The sequence below is a fragment of the Sorex araneus genome, chromosome 1 (genome assembly GCF_027595985.1).
Source record: "Sorex araneus isolate mSorAra2 chromosome 1, mSorAra2.pri, whole genome shotgun sequence".
Classification (NCBI taxonomy): domain Eukaryota; kingdom Metazoa; phylum Chordata; class Mammalia; order Eulipotyphla; family Soricidae; genus Sorex; species Sorex araneus.
The window spans coordinates 451,121,186-451,143,499 of NC_073302.1; the positions used below are offsets into that span (position 1 = coordinate 451,121,186).

The 22,314-nt window shown below is 65.2% G+C and overlaps 1 protein-coding gene across 1 annotated transcript; it reads right to left on the bottom strand.

The window, feature by feature from the left end:
- Positions 1 to 233: 233 nt before the first annotated feature.
- On the bottom strand, positions 234 to 13,891 carry XRCC2 (X-ray repair cross complementing 2). The gene is made up of 3 exons (XM_055139475.1): positions 13,779 to 13,891; positions 5,612 to 5,693; positions 234 to 2,330 (listed from the first exon to the last, which is right to left on the bottom strand). Exons 1-3 carry the CDS (start codon positions 13,866 to 13,868, stop codon positions 1,570 to 1,572), a joined length of 933 nt encoding a protein of 310 aa, XP_054995450.1. The 5' UTR covers positions 13,869 to 13,891; the 3' UTR covers positions 234 to 1,569.
- Between the last annotated feature and the right edge of the window lie 8,423 nt (positions 13,892 to 22,314).

Genomic DNA, 22,314 nt, shown 5'->3' on the forward strand with positions numbered 1-22,314 from the left:
CACACAAACACTGGGACATCCTACTGCCTTCACGGTTAAAATTCTGTTGAGAGTTTCTAAGTTTGTCTTACTCACATTACGTTTCACACACACGCTCACACACACATGTACATACACACACACAGGCGCGCACACACACACTTCGCCACACTGCGCCAAGCCCAGTAGAGAAGGGAATTGTCAAACCTTTTAATTTTTAAAATTTATTTATTTTTTTTGCTTTTTGGGTCACACCCGGCGATGCTCAGGGGTCACTCCTGGCTCTGCACTCAGGAATCACCCCTGGCGGTGCTCGGGGGACCATATGGGATGCTGGGAATCGAACCCGGGTTGGCCGAGTGGAAGGCAAACGCCCTCCCCGCTGTGCTATTGCTCCAGCCCCCTGTCGAACCTTGTTAATCGCGACATGCTGACCCACTGCGCTGTCGCAGGGAAACAGTCTCACGTCTCCCCCGCGCTGTCGCTGCCCAAGCGCTGGCTGTGCCCCGTCTGTGTGCGAGAAGCTCGAGGCCTGCGGATGGGCGTGGGGCACGGAGTGTGCGCCGGCGGCCCGGGGCACGGCCAGGGGCACCAGGGAGGGTCAGCGCAGACGGCCCTGCCGAGCGGTGGGCGGCGCGCGGGGTCAGGGGGAGGCAGGGGACGCAGTTCGGGAAGATGCGAACTGCGGGGGAGGGGGCGGGGGCATGGGGGCGGGGACATGGTGGGGGGGGCGATGCGGGGAAGGCACGGGCGGACGGGGGTGTGGGGGCCACAGGGCGACGGTGACACGGGGACACGCCCTGACCCACAGGGGGGCAGAGGGACGGCTGGTGGTGGGGCCGTTGCCTGAGACTGGGCGGGGGCGGGGGGGCCACCCCGGCACTCAGCGCTGCTCCTGGTCTCTGCTCAGTACCGCACGGGGCGGTGAGGCTGGAACCTGGGTCTCCCCGGGCGGGCCATGAGCCTCTCTTTGGAGGGGCGCACAAAGCGGTACTCTCAGCTCAGTGCTCCTGCGTCTCCTGGCACTGTTTGGAGCACTCTATGGCACAGGGGCTGAGCCTGGCCTCCTGTGCTTGGCTGCTGGCCAGGGGCTGGGCCTGAAGGCGTTTCTGGGGGGCCAGGGGCAGCTCTCGGGGCTTCGGACCTGCCCCATGGCAGAAGCAGCCACTAGACAAGGCCGCTGCCCCTCGCCCGGGAACTCCCGCCCGTGCAGAGACGCTGCTGCCCCCACGGCAGCTCAGGGTGCCCCACGGAGCATCTCATCTCTGTGCTCTACAAGGGCGCTGAGGGGCCGGGCGCAGTCCGGGGGGAGCTGGTGGGGTCTGAGCCCCAGCACCGCGGGCTGGCCTGAAGCCCCCCCAAGCAACGCCAGGACGGGCTGTGTCTGCACGGGCTGGGCTGGGGCAGTCGCCGCAGGGGCCCCGGGCTCCAGCCTGACACGGCGCACGCAGGGCCAGGAGCACGACCTTCTGGAATGTTCCGCGTGGAAGGTGGACGTTCCTTTCCAGGAGTGGCCTTGGCCAGAAACATCGCCCAGGGCCCACGCCCAGGAGCAGGGGCGCGTCCCCGGGCTGGACGAGGCGGCAGGAGCTATGGACGCCCACTCGGTTCAGGCTGCACAGCGTCCACCCGGCACTGGCCAGCCGGCGGAGTCCGGACATCCTGCCCGCAGAACTGCAGCCCGCCGTCCCCCACGGTGAAGGCCAGTCTCCGGGAGGCGCCGCTCCGCAGGTGCCGCACGAGGACCGAGAACCGCGGGCCGGCGTCACCGTCACCGTCGCCGTGCCGGGAGAGGAGCAGCCGGTGGGTCACGGCCCGCCGCCAGGCCTGGCACAGGTAGGGCCGGTGGCCGGGGTCCCCGGCGGCGGGCGGGGGCCGCGGCTGCAGGAGGCTCTGCGTGGTGACGAACAGCTGCAGGCGGTGGGCGGCGGCCAGGCGCTGCAGCAGCTGCACGCACTGGCGCAGCGGCGCCTCCTGCAGGCGCGCGCTCTCGCCGCCGCCCGCACGGTCCAGCCAGTAGAAGGCCGAGAGCCCGTCCAGGGCCAGCAGGCCGAGCGCGGGCCGGCGGCACAGCAGGGCGGGCAGCGCGTGCAGCGTGAGCAGGAGCTGGGCGCTGCTGGCGCACCGCAGCACCCAGAGGCGGCCCAGGCAGCCGCGCACCAGCTCCTCGGCGCCCCCGCGCTCCAGCACGGCCACCAGCCGCAGCAGGTCGAAGTGGCCGTCCGCGTCCAGGAACAGCGCCTCGGCGCCCAGGCCGCCCGCCTCACGGGGCAGCAGGCAGCGCGCGGTCACGCGGTACAGCAGCTCCGTCTTCCCCGCGCCCTCGGGGCCGTGCAGCTCCACCACGGCGCCTGCGGGAGAGCCGGCGTCAGCGCGCGGCGGGCCGGCCCGGGGCTGGGGGGCCGCACGGTGCGGGGGCGGTGCCAGGGCCCCCCGCCGCCCTACCCCCCCGGCCCCGGCAGGAAGAGGGAGGCCGCAGCTGGCCACAAGCGCGTGCGCGGGACACAGGACGGGCAGGCGGCCCCCCCCTGCCGGCCCTCAGCAGACTCCTGGCCTGGAGCACTCTCAGCAGCAGCAGCTTCCGGGGAGCATGGGGAGCAGCACCCGCTCTCCTGACACAGCAGGGCCCAGCCGTGACAGCACGTGTGCTGTCACTGCACACGGACTCGGCAGCCGTGCTCCCCCCACGGGCCATGAGGGTGAGGGAGACCCAGGCGGAGGCCTCAAAGGTCTCAGCTGGCCGGAGAGACAGGACCGTGGGCACGTGGCCACAGCTGCCCTGGCCGACCCGACTCCATCCCTGGCACTGCCCGGGGCCCGTCCGGGCAGGAGGGGCCGGGTCACAGCACAGAGACGCCACAGTCGAGATGAGTGGCGGTGACGCCAGGGCCAAGAGGCGCCACGAGCATCGGGGGTGACCTGCAGAGAAGCCGGGAGCCGGCGTGAGGAGGGGTCGGAGGGCACAGACGGCCCCGAGAGAAGTCAGCAGGGGCAGCGCCGACACAGGCCCACCCGGAGGGCGGCACGGGGCGGGGCGGGAGCAAGGGGACGGGCGCACGGGCCAAGGCTCTCGGGGGGGCAGGGGGGACCGTGAGGTGGCCGTCCCAAGGGGAGGGGCGGGAGGAGCTTCCCCACACCCGGGTGGGTTTCCTGAGTCGGAGAATCGGATCTTGCCCTGGGGAGGGAGGCGGGGCCCAGGGCGCACAGGACACCTGACACCAGACTCCGGGGACCTGGGGCATCTCTGGGTAGTTCTAGAATTCTCTGTGTCGGGGAAAACAAGAACTCGCTGCAGTGCTTTCCCGGAGAGGGCTGGCGCTCGGGGCAGCAGCCACAGGGCGCCCAGGGGTCTCAAGGCCCCAACGCGCTTCCCGACAGCTGACCCAGGACCACCTGCGGCTGGAAAAGGCTCCTGGACACGCCGCGGGGCACGAGACTGACCAAGGCGGCTAGCGAGGGGCAGAGAAAGCACAGTGGTAGGGCACTGCCCTGCATAAGGCCAACCTGGGTTCGATCCCCAGCACCCCATGTGGTCCCCAAAGCCCCACTAGGAGTGATCCCTGAGCACAGAGCCAGGAGCACTCTGGGTTCCTCCCAAACAAAGATGATCAGGAGTGCTAACGGGCCAAGGCACTTGCCATGCACCTGGCTGATCTTTTTTTTTTTTTTTCTTTTTGGGTCACACCCGGCGATGCACAGGGGTCACTCCTGGCTCTGCACTCAGGAATTACTCCTGGCGGTGCTCAGGGGACCACATGGGATGCTGGAATCGAACCCAGGTCGGCCCTGTGCAAGGCGAACGCCCTCCCCACTGTGCGATCGCTCCAGCCCCTGGCTGACCCAGTTTGACATGGGCACCGCATACGGCCCTCAGCAGAGCTGGGTGCTCCGGGCTGACCCCTGAGCTGGGTGTGAGCCAGAATTAAAAAAAAAATTTTTTTTTAATTAATATTGAACCACTTGGGCTGGAGTGATAGCGCAGCGGGTAGGGCGTTCACCTTGCACGCAGCAGACCCGGGTTCGATTCCTCCGCCCCTCTCGGAGAGCCCGGCAAGCTACCGAGAGTATCCCACCCACATGGCAGAGCCTGGCGAGCTCCCCATGGCGTATTAGATATGGCAGACACAGTCACAACAAGTCTCACCATGGAGACGCGACTGGTGCCCGCTCGGGCAAATCGATGAGCAACGGGGTGACAGTGACAGTGACTGAACACTTAAGTCACTGTGAGAGACAGAGTTGCTCGTGACCGGGTTTCCGTCACAGTGTCCCGACACCGTCCTGTCGCCAGGGCACACGCCCACCGCCAGCGTCCTCGCGGTTCCTTTCCCCAAGAGGAGACCACGGGTAGCTGACGCCCGGCTTCCCCGAGGGCGCAGCAGGCACTCACCTGCCCTGCAGGCGGCTGGCCCGGGTCCGAGCCCCGAGACCGTCAGGTGTAGTTAGAGCAAACTCCCCCTCCCCCGCTCTACAGACCAAGAGCAGAGGGTCTCAGAACAGCAGGAACCGGGGAGTCTGCAGACCTGGGGGCACCACCTGCCCCGCAGCCTGGACCTCGGCTCCGGACACGCCCGAGGGCACGCGGGAGTCTCCCTGGTCGGGAAACTGACCTGGGGCGGGGACACGAGCTTGCTGGCCAGCCCCACACGGCCCCGAGCACTGCCAGGTGAGGCCCCCGACCCAGCCGCCAGCCTCCCCGCCCTCATCCTCCCCGCCCCCATCCCACCACCCTCCTCCTCCTCCTTCCCCCCCGCCACAGGACGGGAACCTGTCATGAGCCAGAGCCAGTGGCTGACCGAGCCTCACAGCCCAGCCAGGACTCTGGCCCGGGTCTCCCCACAGGAGCGCGGCCGCCCAGAACCTGCCGTCTCGGCAGGCGTCGCCCGGCGGGGTGAGAGGCCGACTCTGCAGCTCCCAGGGAAGAGGTGCCGAGCACTGTCCCCGGAGCAGGCCGCCAGGGAGATGAGGACCAGAGTTGCGCGGGGGAGCACGGACAGGCCTTTCCCCGTGGCTTCCATGAGCGCCCCAGGGCCACTCCCGAGCACTGTCGGGGCCACTCCCGAGCGCTGTCGGGGCCACTCCCGAGCGCTGTCGGGCCCACTCCCGAGCGCTGTCGGGGCCACTCCCGAGCGCTGTCAGGGTGACTCCCGAGCACTGTCGGGGCCACTCCCGAGCGCTGTCGGGGCCACTCCCGAGCACTGTCGGGGCCACTCCCGAGCGCTGTCGGGGCCACTCCCGAGCGCTGTCGGGGTGACTCCTGAGCACAGAGCCAGGAACGGGCCCGAGCAGCACCAGGTGAGGCCCAGTCCCCCAGGGCCTGAGGAGAGAAGAGCCCTGTCGCTGGCTGTCCTGAGGCCGCACCTCAGGGAAGCAAGACCGTAACTGGGACGAGCGGCAGCACAGCGGGAGGGCGTCTGCCTCGCACATGACCCGGGTTCGATGCCCGGCCCCAGCAGGAGGGACTCCTGAGTGCAGAGGCGGGAGTCAGCCCTGAGCATCGCCAAGTGGCCTCAAGTTAAAACCCGAACAAACAAACACAGCCTGGCGGACACACCGCAGACGAGGGGGCGGGACAGAGCCGCTGCCCTGCCGCGCGGGGCGGCCTCCGGCTGAGGGCCGGGCCGTGCCTTACCGTGGTCCTGCGAGTCTTCGGCAGCAAACAGGGTCGGGTCGATCTCCTTCAGGGAGCTTCGGCCTTCAAGCCGGGCAAGGAGCTGGGGCGGGAAAACAGACACTCGTCACCCGAGGGGCCGGCCAGGGGCCTCGGTCGCAGACACCCCGTGACTCTGAGCTGGCGGGACACCAGGGAGCAGGACGACATGGTCCTTCCCGCCGGACCCTCCAGGGGCAGAGCACAGGCCGGCACCGCCCGGGCGTGTCCACATCACGAAATCCGCCTCAGCTGCAGCAGCCGCGCAGGAGCCACCGGCCAGCGGGGAGGCCGCCTCCGCGCGGGGCTGACCCAGGCTGGTCCCCAGACCTCCAAGGGCCCCGCGCACCACCAGGCCCAATTCCTGAGTGCAAACCCGGGAGTGACCCCTCAGCATCGCTGGATGTGGCCCCAAACCAGAAAACTGAAGAAATTAAATAAACCGTAGCAGGGGGGCCAAGACACAGTGCGGTTTAGTGTTTTAGGGGGTGGGGAGGGTGTTGGGTGTTCGGGCCATAGCCCAGGCCGGCCAGCTGAGTATAAGACAGAAATATGACAGACTGTGTGGCAAGTTCAGGGGGAAAAAGAAATTTCTGTGCAGCGGTTGCTCCTGATACCGCCAGAGCCCCCCGACCCCGCACAAGGCACGCACTGAGCTACGCGGGTCTTATACTCAGGGCCGGAACGATGGGACAGCGGATAAAGCACCTGCCGTGCACACGGCCGACCTGGGTTTGATCCCTGAGCACTGCTAGGGGTGACTCCTGAGCACAGAGCCAGCAGTAAGCCCTGAGCACTGGCTGTGCTTCTAGGTGTGGCCCAAAACAAAAACAAACAAAAGGATTTTATATCCAACACTGCCAGTGAGTTTTGGAAAAACAGAGTTTGAACACCTGGAAACTAAATGGCCCGTTACTGCCAGTAACAATGTATCCACGGGAACAGCCAGAGGCCAGAGAGGAAACCGAAGGAGGAGGACACCCTCCAGACACCCCCAGACACCCCCAGACACAGCAGAGAGGTGCGGGAGGAAAGTCCCAGCTCTGCACACGCCCTGAGGCAGGAGGCAGGCCCAGGTCAGTCGCCTGACCGCACTAGGGACGCTGAAATGACTAACAAAGGGACCCAGAAGGCAGGAGGGAGGAGACAATAAAACTGGGCACAAATCAGTGAACTGGAATAAAAAACAAATCCAAAAGATTAACCAAACCGAGTGCTGGTTCTCTGAAAATGTGACCAAGACAGACCACTATCTCGACTCACGAAAGAGAGACTGAGACCTGCCACCTACCAAACAGGAAGAAGGACGCGTCAGGGCAGACACCAGAGACCCCGAGCGGCGTCAGAGGGGACCGAGAAACTGCACGTAGACGGGAGAACCGAGGGGACAGGGTAACCACGGCTCCTACAACCGCCCAAGGCCGAACCAGGACGATCCGAGCAGACCAGACACTCCCGGGGAAGCTGAAACGCTGATCAAAAGTCTCCTCAAAAGCAGAGCCCTGGCCCGCGTGGATGCACTCGTGAAGTCGTCCAGGCCTGGAAGAGGACCGGCTGCCACGCCACAAGGCCCTCCCAGGAAAGGAGAAACAAACATCCTCAACCGAAACACCATCAGGCCAATATCCCTGATGAACACGGACGCAAAGATCCTCAACAATACCAGCAAACAGACCCCAACAACTCGCCAGAAAGGTCAGACACCACAACCAAGTGGGATTCATCCCGGGGGTGCAAGGCTGGTCCAACACGTGTGTGTTTCGGGGGAAAAGCATGGGGGAGCGGGACTAGAGTGATTGGCGGCCGAGAGCCGTTCCCCTGGCCGGCCCACAGGGATGGGCGGACGGAGGACTGGGGAGCGGAGAGACGGGGACTGGGCCCCAGGCGGGCCGGCAGCGGGTCTATTTCTCTCCCCCCAGCACAGTCCTGTCCCTCCCTTACGGCGCCGTCGCAGTCTCAGTTCTGGCCTGGTCCCAGTCAGCAGAGCCCATCTCCCTGGCCTCCCGGAGACCTGCAAGGCCCCTGCCCCCAGCCACCATCGGCGTCCGGTCCCCTCTGGCCCCTTACGGCAGTCACACGGAAGCTGTGGGGGGGGACACGCAGGTGGGGTTGAACATGGTCACGACACCAGGCGGAGGTCAAGGCCTCCCTCAGGGGCAGCCCTGGGGGGTTACTCAAGGGCAGGAGCTCACCGGGGGGTCAGCTCTCCAGACTCCTAGGGGATCCGCTCAAGGGGGTCCACCGGGGTGGACGGCTCTCTCCTTCCCTCAGCTACTCACCCATTCAACCGACCACAGTAAATTCACTTATAATACTTCCAGTCATTTTGTACGGACACAGTGAGGCATGCTAAGCCCAAAGGGTGGCTCTTCCTGGGCACATCTCGCTCTCTGTCCCAGACCACAGTGCTCAGGCCAGGCGAGTCTTTCCCAGCCCAGCCGGGTCCTTACCCAGTTACTTCTTTTTGGGTCATGACAGTTTGGTCCATGACCGTGCTCTTCACTTACACTTACGGTGCTTAGCCTGTCCCCTTTCGATGCCAGGGGAGCTCACAGCTTGCCCTGGGTCCATCCAGTCCCTTGTCGGGACCCTGCTTTGGGGGTGTGAGGAGTAAAGGCAGCGAGGGTTAAGTCAGGTAAGTACGATGGCTGCCCAGAGTAAACATTATTCTGGAGTCAGGTAGCTCCCGTGTTACAAAGCGATGCATCCGCTGTCTTCCTGTGTCTGTACGAAAAGGACATTGCTAGACCGTGCAGGTGACATGAAGGAAAGAGAAAAGCAATACAGGATTGTTAGTGCAACTGGGTGTGGCTCAGGGGCACTGTTGAGGGAGTGGCCTAATAAACCTGAGCTCCCCGAGGGAGGGGCAAGGACACCCCAACGCTACCAACAAGCACAAGTCAATCAGAAATTCACACCAATGAGAAATACAGCCACAGGATCCCATCAACAGATGAAGAGAAAGCATCTGACAAGATCCAACACCCATTCATGATAAAAACTCAACAAGAAGAGAACTGAAGGAACTTCCCTCAACACAGTCCAAGCCATCTACCACAAGCCCACGGCAAACACGTGCCAGATGGGGGGAACGGGCAGCTTCCCTCTGAGATCAGCACAGACAAGGCTCCAGCTCGGGCCTCGCCGCCCCAGAGCACTGGGCAGCTCCAACACAGCCCCCTAAGGACACCCACGCGACCCTTCGAGGAAGGCGACCAGGCGCTGCTGAAGCTCACTCGGAACCATACTCTGCCCTCCCCAAGAGCCCAGCAACCCTCGGGTCAGACGGGAAGGATCCGCCCCAACTCCAAAGGGTACTACGAAGTGGTGGTCACTGAAACCCTGGAACTGGGATAAAGACGGGCCCTCAGGTCAAGGGGACGGAGTCAGATACCCTAAGACAGACCCTCAGGCATATGTCAGCCAATCTCCAAGAAAGGAGCAAGAAGCATGAAGTGGAACAAAGAAAACCCCTTTAACAAGTGGTGCTGGTCAGCTGCAGACGGAACCTAAATTCAGAAAACTGAAGAGCTGATGCGAGGCCTGAGCCATACGGCACACAGGGGACGCTGCAGAACTCTCCGGGGCGTGGGGCGAAAGGCGTCTCAACCACGACCACTGGCCACGTACGCGGAAGCACAGATAAACGAGTAAGGAGCTCCTGTCCCTGCAGGGAAGCAACAGCCAGGGCACAGGACAGCCGGGAGTGGAACCACGCACCCAGCACCGTCTGAGAAGGATCAACATCCAGGATATAAAAGGTACTCTAGAACATTCTAAGAGTAGAACATCCAACCCTACAAAGAAACGAGAAGAGAGGAAGACGCGTCCTCCAAGGCACATGGATGGACGATGCCCGGCTGTGCCTCAGGGAGGTGCCGATCAGAACACCGGTGAGAGGCCGTCCCACACCAGACTGCACACGCCCAGGGAAGTGGGACCACCAGTGCCGGCGCGGACGCGGGAACAGACTCTCCCTCATGGCCGCGCCATATGGACATTCCTAAGAAATCTAGCAACGGAGCTTCACCGGACCCGGCAACCCACTCCTCGGGCCAGACCCCAGGGCCCAGAAACACAGAGACAGACGCTTGTGCCCCGGGTCCCTGTAGCACCATCCGCGGCAGCCGAAACCTGACAGGACCCGAGTGTCCCAGCACAGACGCACAGCAGGACAGGGCCCGGCGGGGGGGCAGTGGGCAGGTGCTGCTCCGAGGGGCCGGGAGGGCCAGGCCGAGTGAGCGGGTCCGAGGGAGGGCGGCACAGACGGCCACACATGGGGCAGACAGAAACACGGGCGGGGATCACGAGGACAGGGGAGCGAAGAACACGGACCTGCTCTTTGCTGGGCCGCAGGCCGCCTGAGGGGCTGGGCCGGGCCAGGGCGGGGCAGCGGCCAAGGTGAGGGAGAGCGACCACGGGGGGAGTATGCAGAGCACGGAGGACCCTCTGGGCAGCAGCCCGTGAGCCCCTGCAGACGCTGCTGTGCCCCAGCTCCCGTGCCCCCGGGGCAGGCTGCAGGGCGGGAGGCCGAGGGGGAGGGGAGGCCGACCTCAGTGACTGAGGGAAGCGGACCCCCCCAGAGAGAAACCCACGTGCTGGACGCCGGCCCGCATGTGGACACACGCACACGTGTGCCTGCTCCTGGGGCCACGCAGGGTGACCCAGGGCCCACGGGGGACACGGACAGGAACTAACAGGGCCACGCGTGGGAGAGCTGGGGGGGGGGGTAAGTGCCTAGAAAGCAAACAGAATGTGCTCTCCGCACAGCTGGCGCACACACACACACACACACACACACACAAACACATGCACACACACACACACACACCCCCTCCTCCCCATCAGGAGGTTGTACTCACACACACACACACACACACACACACAAACACGCGCGCGCGCACACACACACACAACCTCCTCCCCATCAGGAGGTTGTACACACACACACACACACACACACACTCCCCCCCCATCAGGAGGTGATATTGAGCCAGTACACACACACACACACACACACACACACACACACACACACACACACACACACACACACACACACACACCCTCCCCCCCCATCAGGAGGTTGTACTCACACACACGCACTCCCCCCCTCAGGAGGTTGTACTCACACACACACGCACTCCCCCCCCTCAGGAGGTTGTACTCACACACACACACACACACACACACACACACACTCCCCCCCCTCAGGAGGGTGTACTGAGCCAGTCCACGCTCCACTCTCCCATTGGACGACACGGGCCAGGGCAGAACCAAAGCTGATGAGGCTCATCTTGGGGACCTCTGGGGACCCCGGGGCTTCTGCCCAGTGCTCCCGCCCCCCCAAGGGTCTCATTCTGTGCATTCGGGGGTAGGGGTGTCTTTCTGTCCGGTTCGCTGTGCCCCCCACCAGGTGGCCCTGGAGCCGCACCCCGTCCCGTCCCGTCTGACCTGGCACGTGCCCCCCATGGCCAGACACGCCCGGGGCCAGCAGACAGCGGGGCCGAGCCCCCTGGGGTCGGAGAGACGTAGCGGGGAGGGCGCGGCCTTGCATCCACCCAGGACCAATTCCCGGGCAGAGCCCAGCTCAGGAAACAACGTCACAGAGTCCTTGGCCGACGGAGACCCGCCCCCGGCCCTGGGGAGGGGGAGAGGAGCCGAGGGAAGAGGCGAGTCACCCACGAATGCGGGGGCTGCAGGACCCTAGGACCGAAGGGGCCGGCAGGTGTGCCCAGGAACTGGCCGGGGGGTGCCCAGGAACCGGCTGGGGGGTGCCCAGGGACAGGCTAACCCGTGCAGCTGAAGCCTGGCTTCATGGCAGGGACAGCGAGTGCCAAGGCCCCGAGGCAGAAGGGACCTGCAGCGCCAGGAGCGGGACAGAGGAAGGGGAGGGACAGAGGAACGCTGGGCCAAAGGGGAGGGGCGGGCAGGGCTGAGAGCAAAGCAGGCACGGCCAGTGCAGGGTGAGGACTCAGGAACTCAAATGAGCGACGCCACTCTCGGGGGGCGAGAGAGACTGTGCCCGTCAGGGGCTCCAGGGACAGGAGACTGCCCATCTGGGGGTCCGTAGGGGCCCAGACTGTGCCCGTCTGGGGGTCCGTAGGGGCCCAGACTGTGCCCGTCTGGGGGTCCCTGGGGGCTGAGACTGTGCCCGTCTGGGGGTCCCTGGGGGCTGAGACTGTGCCCGTCTGGGGGTCCCTGGGGGCTGAGACTGTGCCCGTCTGGGGGTCCCTGGGGGCCGAGACTGTGCCCGTCTGGGGGTCCATAGGGGCCGAGACTGTGCCCGTCTGGGGGTCCCTGGGGGCCGAGACTGTGCCCGTCTGGGGGTCCGTAGGGGCCGAGAGAAGCCTGTCTCCCTCTGCGAGGGTGTCCGGCGGGCACAGAGGGGCTGGAAGGGGCCTGGAGGCTGTGCGGGGGGCGAGGCCGAGCCTGGGGAGTGGGCTGCGAGCAGGCGCTGAGGGTCTGGAGCGCGAGGCCCCCCGCCCCCGCCTCCAACGCCAGCGCAGAGCCACAGGGACGGGAGCTGGGGGCACCGTGGCACCCTCTCCCACGGACAGACAGACACGCAGACAGACACCCCCTGCCCTGCTCGGCAGGCGCCGGGCCACACAGCGAGCGTGTGCTGCAGCCCACGGGCTCCGGGCCCTGCCCGCCGGCCCCACTCGGACACGACATGGTCCCAAGGGCAGGACCCAGGCGCCACACGTGGGCCCGGAGGCACGAGGAGGGGGTGGGGGGCGGCGTGTCCCTTTAGGGCTCTGTCTCGGGGCGGCACCGGGCGGTGCTCGGTGCAGCCCGGAGCGGACTGGGGCCAGGTGCGCAAGGCAAGTGCCCCCCACGGGCCCCCTGCACCCCAGACACATCCACGGCGCCCCAAGTCTCGAATTTCAAAAAACCGCAAGTCTACACTGGACAGATGCAGTGAGGTACCCGGTATCTCCACCTGCCCCACCCTCCTGCTGCCCGGACCTGGTTCCCAGGACGGGCAGGCGGGGAGAGGAGGGGACAGCAGGGGACAGGAGTGGACAGTGCAGGGCCCAGGAGGGGACAGGAGCGGACAGTGCAGGGCCCCGGAGGGGACAGGAGTGGACAGCACAGGGCACAGCAGGGACAGAGCGGACAGCGCAGGGCCCCGGAGGGGACAGGAGTGGACAGTGCAGGGCCCAGGAGGGGACGGAGTGGACAGCGCAGGGCCCAGGAGGGGACAGGAGCGGACAGCGTAGCACTCGGGCAGTCGCAGGCTGCCAAGGAGGGGGCAGCCTGGGCTTCTGTGCTCGGTCCCCCTGGCTGGGGGGCTCGGAGCCCGCCTGACCTGCCTGGAGGAGGGGCTGTAAGTCCTGCGTCCCTGGGCTCCAAGGGCCACTGGGCCAGACCCTGACGTGCCCTGGGGGACCCAGGGGACACGGCCCCGCCCACTGTGAGCATGACCACGACCCGCAGGGCTCAGGGCTAACCCCGTGCAGGGCTAGGGGTGACCCCGCGCACAGCCAGGAGTGACCCCCCACGCACGGCCAGGAGTGACCCCGCGCAGGGCCAGGGGTGACCCCCCAGCACGGCTAGGAGTGACCCTCGAGCACGGCCAGGGGGACCCCGAGCACGGCCAGGGTGATCCCCGCGCACGGCCACGGTGGCCCCGCGCACGGCCAGGGTGACCCCCGCGCACGGCCAGGGTGGCCCCGCGCACGGCCAGGGTGACCCCCGCGCACGGCCAGGAGTGACCCCCGCGCACGGCCAGGGTGGCCCCGCGCACGGCCAGGAGTGACCCCCGCGCACGGCCAGGAGTGACCCCCGCGCACGGCCAGGAGTGACCCCCACGCACGGCCAGGGGGGACCCTGCGCACGGCCATGAGTGACCCCGCGCACGGCCAGGAGTGACCCCGCGCACGGCCAGGAGTGACCCTCGAGCACGGCCAGGGTGACCCCCAAGCACGGCCAGGGGTGACCCCGCGCAGGGCCAGGAGTGACCCTCGAGCACGGCCAGGATGACCCCGCGCATGGCCAGGAGTGACCTCGCGCACGGCCGGGGGGACCCCCCGAAACACGTAAATTAAACTGGACTCAAAACCCGCCAAGAGCCGGCGGGCCCGAGCCCGGCCCCTCCCGCGCCTCCCCGGGCGGCCGCGGCCCCGCCCCCGCGCGCGCTCACCTCCGTGCCGGACTCGGCCCCGGGGACGTCCCCGCCCGCGGCCTGCGGGCCCCGCGCGCCCGCGCTCGTCTTTCCCGCCGCCTGCGCCATTGGCCGCGGCGGCCGCGCCCCGCCCCGCCCCGCGCTGACCCGCTGACCCCGCGCGCGTGCGCAGTGGCGGCCGGCCGGCGGGCGGGGAGTCACGGGCGCCTGCGCAGTGGCCACTGGCGAGCGAGATGTGATGGGGCGCGTGCGCAGAGGCTGCCGGTGGGCCGGGCGTAATAAGGCGCGTGCGCAGTAGCGGCCGGCTGGCCGGCGGGGCTTGATGGGGAGCGTGCGCAGTGGCGGCCGGCGGGCGGGGCGTGGTCAGACGCGTGCGCAGTAGTGGCCAAGTGGGCCGGGCTGGGGGCGTGATGAGGCGCGTGCGCAGTCGCGGCCGCTCCGCATCCCTGGAGCCGCCGCTGGGGGTCCGGCTCGAGTCGTGAGGTCTGCGGCAGGTGCATTGCGCCCGGCGGTGCTCGGGACCACACGGGGCGCCGGGGATCGAACCCGGGTCGGCCGCCTGCCAGGCCGGCACCCCCCAACCCCCCCCGCTGTCCGGCCGCTCCGGGGCCTTTAAAATGAGCCGTTAACCCGGCCGTGGTGGTAGTCTAGCGGGGGTGACCCCAAGGCACCCCAGAAAAGAAGAACTACTAAGTAGACAGTGCCCGAGCAAGCAGGCACAACTTATCTAGTTAATTTATTAATTGACTCTCTGCTTTCTGGGTCCCACCCGGCGGTGCTCAGGGCTCCCTCCTGGCTCTGCACTCAGCAGTGACTCCTGGCGGTGCTTGGGGGACCCCATGGGGTGCCGGGGATCCAACCGGGTCGGCCGCGTGCAAGGCCAACGCCCTCCCCGCCGTGCTGTCGCTCCGGCCCCACGAGCACAGTTCTGGAGGGTTTTCCTTTCCCTTTTCCGTGCGGGGGATCCAGACATTCACTGCGCTCCGTTTGTGCTCAGTGCTCAGTGCTCAGGACCGACTCCCGGGTCCGCGCTGGGCACCTTTGTGGTGCTGGGGGTGCAGCAGGGCCGGGGGCGTGCGTGGCCAGCGCCCGAAGCCGGCGTGATGCCAGGGGAGGGCACCCGGAGGCCCCGCTCTGAAGGCCGGCTGCCCCGGCTCCTGCTCACCCGGCCGGTCCCGTCTGGTCTGACCCGCGGCAGGCAGGCGTCTCTGCTGCCCACGGCCCGCCTCGCACGGCGCCAGGGCAGAGAAGATGCCGGGGAGTCGGCCAAGAGGGACAGAGACGCAGCAAGTGGACAGTTCCCGAGCAAGCAAGCACGATTTAATTAAGCTCATTTATTAATTTACCTTTTGCTCTTTGGGTCACACCCGGCGACACTCAGGGGCTCAGCAGTGACTCCTGGCGGTGCCAGACTCGGGGGCCAGAGGCAGCCTCACGTCGTCTGCCCCAGCCCGGCGGAGCACCCTGGGAGGGGTCCAGCCCGGGCCCCTGACCGCCCCAGCCCGGCTCTGGGACTGGAGCCCCCTGACAGTTCCTGGGGCTGCTTCGGAGCAGAGCGGGAGAGCGGGTCAGTCTGGGCTGCCCACGGAGCTCCGAGCTCCGGTCATTCCCAGGAGCTGCCCTGGGCCCAGGGACATGCGTACGTAACGCAGGGGGCTTCCCGCCTTGCGTGAGGGGCCTCGCCGGGACCCCAGGCACCGTGCCAGGCTCCGGAGCCCCAGATCGTGTACCCCGCTGCCAGTGCCGCGGCTCAGAGAACAGAACGATCAAAGTGCAAGAGAAGGTTGAGGCCTGAGGTCTGGCCGTGCAGTGACCAGCCTGGATTTGATCCCCGGCACCCCACGGGGCCGCCCGTGCCCAGCCAGGAGTGACCCCTGAGCACTGAGCCAGGAAGAAGCCCTGAGCACTGCCACGTGTGGCCCCCAAACCAAACTATAGGGGTGAAGAGGCAGTCGAGGGGGAAGGGCATTTGCCTGGCACACGGCCAAGCCAGGCTCGGTGTCGGGCGCCCGTGTGGCCCTCCAGGCCCCCGGGAGTGATCCCGAGTGCAGAGCCAGGGGTAACCCTGAGCACTGCCAGGTGTGGGCCAATCAAAGAAAATACCCAAGACACCCAAATGGGAGCTGCAGGTGTGTAGCTCGGCGGATGTTGGCGTGGTGGGGACTCGCGCCAGGGACGCTGGGGGCTGGGGACGCCCCTGGGCAGCCTGGGAGCAGGAGCCAGCCCGTGCCGGCCGGTGGGAAGGCAAGGCAGAGCCTGGTGTGGCGGAGGGCCAGGCGCCAGGGGGGCAGCCACCAGGCAGCGAAGGGGCAACGCCTGGGGAGGCCACGAGGGCAGGGTGGCTCCCCGCCCCCCTGCATCTTGTCACGCTCTCGGGCACACCCGGCCTTGCCCCTGCCCTTCGGGGCCGAGACGGCCCACCGGGAAGGCGGAGGAGTGTGAACCCCGAGATTCAACTCTCCCATCTCCAGGCTGTCTTGATTTGGGGGCGACTCCAGGAAGCCCTCGGGGGGCTGCCCTGGCTGTGTACGTGGGTGAGACTGGGGTCGCCCAGCCTCATAAAGGCAAGTACTGTCACCCTGGGCTGTTGCCCCAGCCACTTACTTGGCATTATTATTTCCTCTAGGATCTTGGGCTGGAGCGATAGCACAGTGGCAGGGCGTTTGCCTTGCACGAGGCCCACCCGGGTTCAGTTCCTCCGCCCCACTCAGAGAGCCCGGCAAGCTACTGAGAGTATCTCGCCCACACGGCAGAGCCTGGCAAGCTCCCTGTGGCGTATTCGATACGCCAAAAACTGTAACAACAAGACTCACCATGGAGACGTTACTGGTGCCCGCTCGGGCAAATCAATGAGCAATGGGACGACAGTGACAGTGAAAGGATCTTTGGGCCAAACTTTGCTGTGCTTGGACACCCCTGCAATGCCAGGGGTCAAACCCAGGGCACCCACGTGCAGAGCCGGCACTGCAACCGTCGGAGCTACCCGCTGACCCTCATCTCCCCATAACCGAGGGCTTCGAGTCGGAGCCGCCCGCTGACCCTCGTCTCCCCATTACCAGGGGCTTCCCGTCGGAGCCGCCCGCTGACCCTCGTCTCCCCATTACCCGGGGCTTCCCGTCGGAGCCGCCCGCTGACCCTCGTCTCCCCATTACCCGGGGCTTCCCGTCGGAGCCGCCCGCTGACCCTCGTCTCCCCATTACCAGGGGCTTCCCGTCGGAGCCGCCCGCTGACCCTCCTCTCCCCGTAACCCGGGGCTTCTCGTCGGAGCCGCCCGCTGACCCTTGGCTGTCTGAAGGGGCCTTAGGAAACGGTGATATCTCAGAACCAGCTACCGAGTGTCAGGGGCTGGGCCGGCAGCTGCTGGGGCTGACGGGACCTTGCGCGGCCGGGAGGAGGGCAGGTGGCCTCAGAGAGCTGCGTGCGCACTCCGGGCCCGGGGCTGGCTGATGGAGTGGCTTGTCGGGCCCGGGCGTCAGAGGGGTTAAGGGCTCACAGCCACTGGGGCGGACGGAGTCAGGGGTGGTCTCGGATCAGAGCGGAAAGCGGGGGAAGCCGTGACCGCTCAGGGAGCCGTCAGCGGGCGGGGGTCTGTGGGGTGGGTGAGGCCGGGTGTCCTGCGCAGAGCCCGGGCGAGGGGCGCCCCGGGCCCCGTGCAGCCACGCGGCCTTCCTACGGGGACGCCATTCTCTGTCTGAAACGTGGCGAGTGCCTGGGTTAAAGGAAACTCGTCAGGCTGAGGGGCTGTGCCGTGTGGTGCCGGGGCGAGAGTCGCACCCACAGCCCCGCTGCCAGCCGTGGCTCAGCAAGCGAATGAGGGGCTGGAGCGACAGCACGGCGGGGAGGGCGAAGGCCTTGCACAGGGCCCACCCGGGTTCGGTCCCCAGCATCCCATAGGGTCCCCCGAGCACCGCCAGGAGTGATTGCTGAGTGCAGAGCCAGGAGTAACCCCTGAGCATCGCTGGGTGTGACCCAAAAAGAAAAAACAACAACAGGGGGCTGGAGCGACAGCACAGCGGGTAGGGCGTTTGCCTTGCACGTGGTCCACCCGGGTTCGATTCCCAGCATCCCATAGGGTCCCCTGAGCACCGCCAGGAGTAATTCCTGAGTGCAGAGCCAGGAGTGACCGCTGTGCATCGCTGGGTGTGATACAGAAAGAAAAAGAAAAGCAAAACAACAACAAAACCCAAATGCAGTGGCAAGTGATTGCAGTTGTCACTTGGGGGCCGCAAGGGTGGGAGGCGGGGGAGACGCTCCAACACGGAGGCGGCCACGTGTCCCCCAGCCAGGCCCTGCTGAGGTCCCCCCAGCCCCGAGCCAGGACCAGCCCCGAGGATGCGGCTCAAAAAGGAAAACAGAAACAATAACAAAGTCAACACTCTCGTGAGCGCATAGCCTAAACTGTAGTTTTTGTGTTGTTTCGGGGCCACACCTGGCAGGGGGCAGAAGACCTCGGGTGCGGGGAGAGGCCCAGGCTGGCCCCGCCCGTGTGCTGCCCTCTGGCTTTACACTAGAATTTCAAAATGTAAATAGAATAAAAAGGGATATAGATTGTGACCGATATCACAAGATTCGTTGACTGAGTTGGAAAAGTTCATCATTTCTCGGGTTAAAAACTCAAAGTCCCCTGGGGCCAGAGATGGTGCGGCGGGAGGGCTCTGGCCTGGACTGTGGCCGCCGCGGTGTCATCCCTCAGGCCACATGTTCTGAGTCCAGCCAGGACTGATCCCTGAGCACTGTTGGGTATGGCCACGAAACAGAGAAGCTTCAAAACGTTCCACTCAAGGGGCCAGACAGAGAGGGGGGAGAGAGAGAGAGAGAGGGAGAGAGAGAGAGAGAGGGAGAGAGGGAGGGAGGGAGAGAGAGAGGGAGAGAGGGAGGGAGGGAGAGAGAGAGGGAGGGAGAGAGAGAGGGAGAGAGAGAGGAAGGGAGGGAGGGAGGGAAGGAGGGAGGGAGAGAGATGGAGGGAGAGAGGGAGGGAGGGAGAGGGAGGAAGGGAGGGAGAGAGAGAGAGAGAGAGGGAGTGCTGAAGCTTGCCTGGCCCAAACTGTGTTCGGCCCTGGCACCCCATATGGGTCCCTGAGCACCCCCAGGGGTGACCCCTGAGTGCAGAGCCAGGAGTCAGCCCTGAGCCCTGCCGGTGTGACCCCCCTGAATCTGGCACATAAATGAGAATTCCCTTATGTTTATAGATGTTTCCAGCTGCTCTTAGCGAAGTGACAGTCTTTTTTTTTGGGGGGGGGGGTCACACCTGGCGATGCTCAGGGGTCACTCCTGGCTCTGCACTCAGGAATCACTCCTGGCGGTGCTCGGGGGACCATATGGGATGCTGGGAATCGAACCCAGGTCAGCCGCAGGCAAGGCAGACTCCCTACCCGCTGTGCTGTCACTCCAGCCCTCACCCACTTTTAAAGTCCCTTTTGTCTCCAGACTCCCTAAGCCTCTTGTCAATCTGAAATATATAACTTTTTTTTAACTGCTTTTGAACTTAGCGTCTGTAAGGGCGAGTAACTGATCCGCACAGAGATTCGGGCAAGCATTCAGCTGGTGCTCTCAGCTGGGTTGTGTCTTCAGGGGTCAACCCAAAATGTCCGTCAGACGGAGGCCAGTGGGAGCTGGGAAGGCCGGGTCCTGGGGTAGACGCGCAGGAGGGGGCCCGGCCACCCCTGCTGCCCCAGTGGCCAGCGTCCACGGCCCTTGCGTTTTCAACACATTGTGTCTCTGCTAAGACTCTCCAGCTCTGAAGACAGAATGTTCCCCTGTTCTTCCAGCAGAATCTGGCCAAGAGCAGACGCTCCAGATCACACGGAACAGAAAAGCATAATTGATGATCTTGGTCATGTGGTGATAGTTACTGTGAGTCTACTCTCTTAACACACCTTTTGGGTGCTCAGGGCTCACTCTGGCTCTCTGCTTAGGGACCACCTGGCGGGGCTCGGGGGGCCGCTGTCCCGGGAGGAACTGGGTCAGCCGTGAGCAAGGCAAGCGCCCGCCCCGCTCCATCCCTTTTTTTTTCTTTTTTGGCTTTTTGGGTCACACCCGGCGATGCACAGGGGTCACTCCTGGATCATGCACTCAGGAATTACTCCTGGTGGTGCTCAGGGGACCATATAGGTTGCTGGGAATCGAACCCGGGTCGGCCGCGTACAAGGCAAACACCCTCCCCGCTGTGCTATTGCTCTGGCCCCTCCATTGCACTGTCATCCCGTTGCTCATCAATTTGGTCGAGCGGGCACCAGTAACGTCTCCATCGTGAGACTTGTTACTGGCATATTGAATATGCCACGGGGAGCTTGCCAGGCTCTGCCGTGAGGGCGAGATACTCTTGGTAGCTTGCCGGGCACTCCGAGAGGGACAGAGGAATTGAACTCGGGTCGGCCGCGTGCAGGGCAAATGCCCTACCGCTATGCTGTCGCTCCAGCCCAATATTTTAAAAACTGAAACACGCTGCTTTTCCTAAATTGTTCATAATCCAGTTGGCTCAGGCATATTCCAATACCAGCCCCGCCGTCACTGTCGCCTTCCTTCCACCAGGGTCCCCAACTCCCGCCCCCGCCAGCCTGCCCCCCCAGCAGGCGCAGAGTGAACTGACGTCCTGTCGCTTGGTACAACACGGCTCACAGGAATGGCCGGTGGAGCGACCAGGCAACCCGCCAAGGGTCCGTCTTGCTGGTTGATTGATGTCAGATTTTAACCCGTGGGAATACACTGAAATCATTTAATACAACGTAACACGATGCCCGTTCTCATTTACAAAATAAGCTTTCGACGCTGGCGTCTGAAAGGTGCCGTGTTGGATCTCACTGTGTACTCGGTCTCACCGTGGACACGGCCGTGTCTTCCCGCTCACTCGGAGAACTTTGTTTGTTTGTTTGTTTTTTCTTTTTGGGTCACACCTGGCAATGCACAGGGTCACTCCTGGCTCTGCACTCAGGAATCACCCTTGGCGGTGCTCAGGGGACCGTATGGGATGCTGGGATTTGAACCCGGGTCGGCCGCGTGCAAGGCAAACGCCCTCCCCGCTGTGCTATCGCTCCAGCCCCTCACTCGGAAAACTTTTGTTTCTGCTTTTGGGGCCCCACCTGGAGGTGCTCAGGGGTTCCCCCCCGGCCCTGCACTCAGGAGTCCCTCCTGGCGGTGCTGGGGGCCTGGTGGGTGCGGGGGCTGGGGGGGGGAGTCTCCTGCTGTGCTCTCTCGGGGCCCCCACGGAGCTTTCGTAAGTGGCCGGTCACCTTGTGTGGACACACCGCGTTCTCTGCCCAGTGATGGGCTGCTGGTGGCCTCTGATCTGGCTGGTGTGAGGGCCCTGCGGAGAGGGGCAGAGCCAAGGCTCAGGACGCCGTGCTAGCTCGTGTGTCTGGGGCCGCACCCGGCGCTGCCCAGGGCTGACCCTGCACTCGGGGATCACTCCTGGCTGGGCGGGGGGGGCACGGGGGGGGCACGGGGGGTGCTGGCTCCTGGGCTGGCCTCCCTCAGGGCGAGCGCCCCCCGCTGAGCTGTCACTCCAGCCCTTTGACTTTAACTCCCAGATAACTACCCCGCAAGCAGGGTGGCTGGCAGACAGTTCTGCTTATATTTTTAAATTTATTTATTTATTTTTGCTTTTTGGGTCACACCCGGCGATGCTCAGGGGTCACTCCTGGCTCTGCACTCAGGAATCACTCCTGGTGGTGCTCAGGGGACCCTATGGGATGCTGGGAATCGAACCCGGGTTGGCCGCTTGCAAGGCAAGTGCCCTCCCCGCTGTGCTATCGCTCCAGCCCCTCAATTAATTTTTAAAATAAAAAAAGTTCATTATTCCAGCCTTGTGTGGACACCCGAGTCCCGTCCCTCGCCGTCTGCTTGGCCCTGGCCCTGCACTGGTCTCTGTCCAGTGTCCACATTCCTGGTCTCGAATCCCAACTGCACCTGTCACCCTGCTGCCCTGCGGCTGACTCTGGGCGCCTCTGGGACTGTCCAGTGGGACACAGCTGCAGGGACTCGGGATCTCTGCCACCCTGCACTCTGGGGGGTGGGGCAGAAGGAGAGGGAGGGAGAGGGAAAGAGGGAGGGAGAGAGAAAGATGGAGGGAGAGGGAGGGGGAGGAGAGGGAGGAGGGGAAGGGAGGAGAGAGGGAGGGAGGGGGAAAGCAGAGGAGGAGAGAGGAGGAGGGGAGGGGAGGGGAGGAGAGAGGAGGAGGGGAGGGGAGGAGAGAGGAGGAAAGAGGGGAGGGGAGGAGAGAGGAGGAAGGAGGGGAGGGGAGGAGAGAGGAGGAAGGAGGGGAGGGGAGGAGAGAGGAGGAGGGGAGGGGAGGGGAGGAGAGAGGAGGAAGGAGGGGAGGGGAGGAGAGAGGAGGAGGGGAGGGGAGGGGAGGAGAGAGGAGGAGGGGAGGGGAGGAGAGAGGAGGAGGGGAGGGGAGGGGAGGAGAGAGGAGGAGGGGAGGGGAGGGGAGGAGAGAGGAGGAGGGGAGGGGAGGAGAGAGGAGGAGGGGAGGGGAGGGGAGGAGAGAGGAGGAGGGGAGGGGAGGGGAGGAGAGAGCCTTCCCAGAGCTTTGGCCTCAGTCGGGCCCCCAGAGTCT